This window comes from Sander vitreus, chromosome 20 (assembly GCF_031162955.1).
Source record: "Sander vitreus isolate 19-12246 chromosome 20, sanVit1, whole genome shotgun sequence".
In the NCBI taxonomy this organism is placed as follows: domain Eukaryota; kingdom Metazoa; phylum Chordata; class Actinopteri; order Perciformes; family Percidae; genus Sander; species Sander vitreus.
This window is the reverse complement of record NC_135874.1, coordinates 27,365,093-27,370,092: the sequence shown is the minus strand read 5'-3', so window position 1 is coordinate 27,370,092 and position 5,000 is coordinate 27,365,093. Positions and strand designations below refer to the sequence as shown.

At 43.1% G+C, this 5,000-nt stretch overlaps 1 protein-coding gene across 1 annotated transcript in view; it reads right to left on the bottom strand.

The window, feature by feature from the left end:
* The window catches only part of LOC144535635 (neuronal PAS domain-containing protein 3-like), a 259,068-nt gene that overhangs the window by 40,844 nt on the left and 213,224 nt on the right, over positions 1 to 5,000 (bottom strand). The window contains exon 3 of the mRNA XM_078278173.1: positions 3,848 to 3,930. Within this exon, the coding sequence (XP_078134299.1) occupies positions 3,848 to 3,930 (83 nt within the window). The remainder of the gene's footprint in view (positions 1 to 3,847; positions 3,931 to 5,000) is intronic.

Here is a 5,000-nt window from a genome sequence, read left to right as displayed (position 1 = left end):
ACAAAGAACGAGAAGATTTAAAATAATAATAAAGTCAGTTTTTGTCAAAAGGAGTCTGGTGGCTTTGAAGAGAGCAGAGACAACGGCCGTTGTCTCTGCTCTCTTCCAAGTTATTTTGGGCAATCTGGTTGAAAGAAATCTATATTTCTGTTAAATGGACAACACCAGGGTTCAGTTTGTGTCGTTTTTGTTGACATTTTTGTCAGCTTTTGCAAGGTTTTTGTTACTTTACTCCCTGTACTTAGAAGGGCTTGGAAAAGCAGCACTTGACGCTGAAACATACCTATACATATTTGGATTTGAATACATAACGAACACTACTGGAAAGCAACAGAATGATATAAAAGCCTAAAAAAGAAAAAAGGAAATGGACTCGCCCTGACCAGATTTGGACTGTGGCCATAGTTATTGGCACGTAATCTTAGAAAAGCAGCCTCTTAATTGGGTACATTTCAAAATAAAGAGTATCTCTCTCTCACACGCACGCACATGCACGCACACACACGCACGCACGCACGCACGCACACATGCACGCACACACAGGCGTACGCACACACACCTTCCCTCTTCCAGGTGAGGGGAGGCTCACGTTGTTCGTGTCACTTCCAATCTCGCAGCTGCCTCACTCTGCATCGGGATCTGCCTCATATGGTTGTTATAGAGACTCTCCGGGGATTATAACAAGGTATTATGGGATGTCTAGTGTCTCGAGCTGCAGGAACACAATGTTAACACACACACACACACACACACACGGCGGCGATGTTCAGCACAGCGTGAGCGGATGCGGCTCGGCGTCTCTCTGCTTGTTCCAGCCTCGTGTTAACACTCACACATGACAACGTGATGTGCAGAGCGGCGGAAGAGGAGAGTCGGTTGTCACGGCGACACGCTCTCTCCCTCTTGCCGAGGCGGTCTGCAGGATTAAAGCGGGACTGATAAAGAACAAACGCAGCAACAAGGACTTGTGATAGATGTGGTTGCACGCCGCACTAATGCAGCACATCCTCCGTCTCCATCTTTCTTTCTTCTGCTGATTCTCACAGAGCAGCCTCTAGCTGCTGCTATACACAGAGTTTCAGCCTCTTCTCACGCACCATTCCTACATACAGCTACGCAAAGTAAAGCACTGTAGTTGGTAGTATTCCACGTATGGATTACTGTCAGCAGCACGTTGACTGCTGCTGTATAACAGCTTGAAGATCCTCGTAGGGAGGAGGTCGGGGGGGGGATGTTTGGTGTTTTAAGCCTCTAATGTCGTCTTCCAGGCAGCGTTGCCTGGAAGGCACTAGGATTAGGCAATGGTTAGGGTTAGGGTTAGGCGCCTTGAAGTCGAAGTTGGGGGCTTAAAACACCATTGAGCGGTTGTTTGGCTCCTAAATACACAGGGCTTTCAAGTGGGGGGGGGGGGCAGAGTTCATGTCCTGGAGAAGTTAAGGCGAAAACACAAGACTTTCACCAGGAAACAGGTGTTCACGTCCTGGAGGAGTTAAGGAGAAAACACAAGACTTTCACCAGGAAACAGGTGTTCATGTCCTGAAGAAGTTAAGGAGAAAACACAAGACTTTCACCAGGAAACAGGTGTTCATGTCCTGGAGAAGTTAAGGAGAAAACACAAGACTTTCACCAGGAAACAGGTGTTCATGTGCTGAAGAAGTTAAGGAGAAAAACACAAGACTTTCACCAGGAAACAGGTGTTCATGTCCTGGAGAAGTTAAGGAGAAAACACAAGACTTTCACCAGGAAACAGGTGTTCACGTCCTGGAGGAGTTAAGGAGAAAACACAAGACTTTCACCAGGAAACAGGTGTTCATGTCCTGGAAGTACCACTTAAAGGGACCTGTGTTTCAACCCAAACCACAATCTTTTTTTCTAATCTTAACTAGTCTCTTTGGTGTCTTAACATAACTGTCGTAGCTGGAAAAACTCTCACCTTTTGTCAGGTAAACTTCCCTGCAACGGCCTCTAAAACAACCATCCCCGGCTCACAGTCACCTTTTTCTCGGCTAAATGTAACTCTCTTGGATGAGAAGCGAAACGTCTTCCAAAATACATTTCGTACAACATCACACAAACCCGTTAGTATCCGCTAAAGTACATCTAAAATAAATCTGCTTCACTGTTAACAGCAGGTCAGTGTCTCTCAAACAGTTTGAAATGAATTCTTCATATCTGGGAGGAAGTTTTCTGTCAGGATCCTTCAACATGATAAAGGGATAAAATAAAAACTACAAGATTAGAAAAGTGTGGATTTTTACACAGCAAAGGCTCACTGGTGTCAACCGGATTATCATAATAATCAGGTGTAACACACACACACACACACACACACACACACACACACACACACATTTCTAGGTTTAATAACGCACAAACAATGAAACACTTTCAGGTTTACATCATTTCAGAACGTGTGCACACTTACAAATAATGCATACTGTATAACACACACACACACACACACACACACACACACACACACAGGCTGCTAATCTGTGTGTGTGTATCAGCTGTGGTATCGCGTCAGCCTGGTTGTGATGTTAAAAGCTGAGCCTTTGGGCTGTATGTTAAACAGATAAGGAGTGGAGCATGTTAGGGATTAAAACTACAAGACACACACACACACACACACACACACACACACACAAACCCGAGGGAGCCAATTCAGCGATAACCCAGTCATTATCATACTTTCATAATTCCATTTAATAATTCAGTTTAGCAAGAGCTGGATGTTGAGGAATAATTGAAGTCGGCTGTGGTGAAAAAATCTCAGGATGAATTATGAGGAATCGCTGCGTTAATAATGTAAAGGTACATTATGAGGAATAATTTAGCTTCAGAGAAGCTCAAAGGCAAATCATTAAGTTATTAAGATAACCAAATCCTGATTCTGAGACCAAATGAATGAATGAATGATGCTAATACTAATGTACTATGTAATCTACCTATGTATGTTATGTAGCATCACTTCTAAAATATAGTAACAGACGATGTGGGTCTCTTTCTAGGTGAGAGTAGAAATCTAGACTAGGTCAGTCTAACAACTCTCCGTTGGCTTGCGAGCTGGAAAAACCAAACTCTGGTCAGGCCAATCACATCGTATATAGAGTCGGTGGGCGGGGCTTAACATAATGACGGCAGAGTTGCAACAGGTCTGGCTTGTCAGGCTATGAAAAATCCTCAACATTTGTCATGTTCTGGTTTGTGAAAGATTGAAGACAGTTCCTCGAGACGTTTTCCTTCGCAACTATGTTTTTTTCCAAATGTTATACAGATTTTTAGGCATTATTTTATCAAATATCTTGAAAAATAGTGCATATAGCTGCTTTAAATGGGAGAAAAATCCCATTTCTCTCCCACCACATGTCTGGGCTCAGCCTCGAATGTTTACAACGCCTGGCTCCGCCCCTGCACTTGGCGGGTGTATTTCTGTGGACCCAAAGACTTGCAGTATCAAAGTGTGTGCAATAGAGACATAATGTAATGCAACTCTTGGATGGGTTTGACAATCTGTGGATGTAATGGGTGCTGATGTACTGTGAGAGTCTGTATGCCAGTTGTATGCCTTGTTTTGGATGCTTTACGTGCGTTAGCTTTCCTTGCAGACATATAGTCAGCCTAAAACTGGCATTTGGATATTTGACTTGGATACAAAATGCCTGGACATAACATTAGCTTAGTGTCAGGAATCCACAGTCTTCCCATTCTCCCTGCCTCGGTATTTGAAGATGTATTTGTCTATGAGAGTATTCACACAAAGTTTAGTATGTCCACATGCATTTTCAACCTTATTTCCAAAGATGTGTTTAGAGAAAGTCAGCCTTGAACCTTGAGCAGTTCCTACCTGTAAAATGTGACTGCCCAGGTGAGGCTCGAAGATGTCAGAGGCGACGACGCTGGGAGACCTCCTTCGCTGGGTACCGATAGCTAAACACACACACAAACACACACACACAAGGAGAGAGAAAGCACAAGACAGGACAGAAGAAGACCGGTGAGACTCAGACACATTGATACGAGCAAAGCTACACACACACACACACACACACACACACACAAATATGCATTCACACACACACACTAACGTTCATAGAGCCTAGCGTGACAAACACACATGGCACAGGACAACAGGAACCAGTAAGATCAGCTCTGCAGAACATTATTGAACAGTGTGACGAGTTAGCATTGTTAGCGCTCCTTATTGAAACCAATGGGAACCGTTAGCTTCATGCTAACAACAATATCCCGTGGTTTACGTGAGGAGCTGATAATGCTAACAAGTTCAATTTAGTGAGGTCAACCTGCAGCAAAAACGTAGTATTAAAATGACGATACATTTTAAGCAGACAACATGACAGTATTGACACGCAATCACGGGTGTATACCAGTTCAAGTCTAACATCAACGATGCACATGTGTAACGTAACGTTCAATGCTAGATCGAAACTAGACGTGTCGACCTCAACACAGGCGTTCCCCGCAGACAGGCGGAGAACACGTTTGACTTCAAGGCAGGTCAACAGACGTTACTACGGCGTCACATTTTACACAGGCCTACACTGTTGGTTGCCAATGTTGTTCATAATTTCTCCCCAATTTCAAATGTGTACGTTGTGTCCTGGGTTGAAAAAAAAACAGACCTGTCCCCACTGCTTAAAAAAATCCTAAAGGAGACAATGCTAAGGCTCACAAACTTTCTTGGAGATATGTAGTATAGTTCATAGTGCATTTTGTTCATTACATTTCTCCGTTTCTACTCTGTGAAAAGTGTAAAAAGTGTTATTACACATACTATTATTAAATAACTGACAGATATTGAAAGTTTAAGTAGCCTAATTCTGGATAAAAGGGGCAAAAGGACTAACTCATTGCACAATTTTTGGCAGTTTTACAGTGAAAACAGCAACAAAAACAACGTAGAGCTAACAACGGTGGACGGCCGTGTTATCCGGGTGAAAATACTTTGAAGTTGAGTTTTGAAGTTTTTTTTTTTTTGT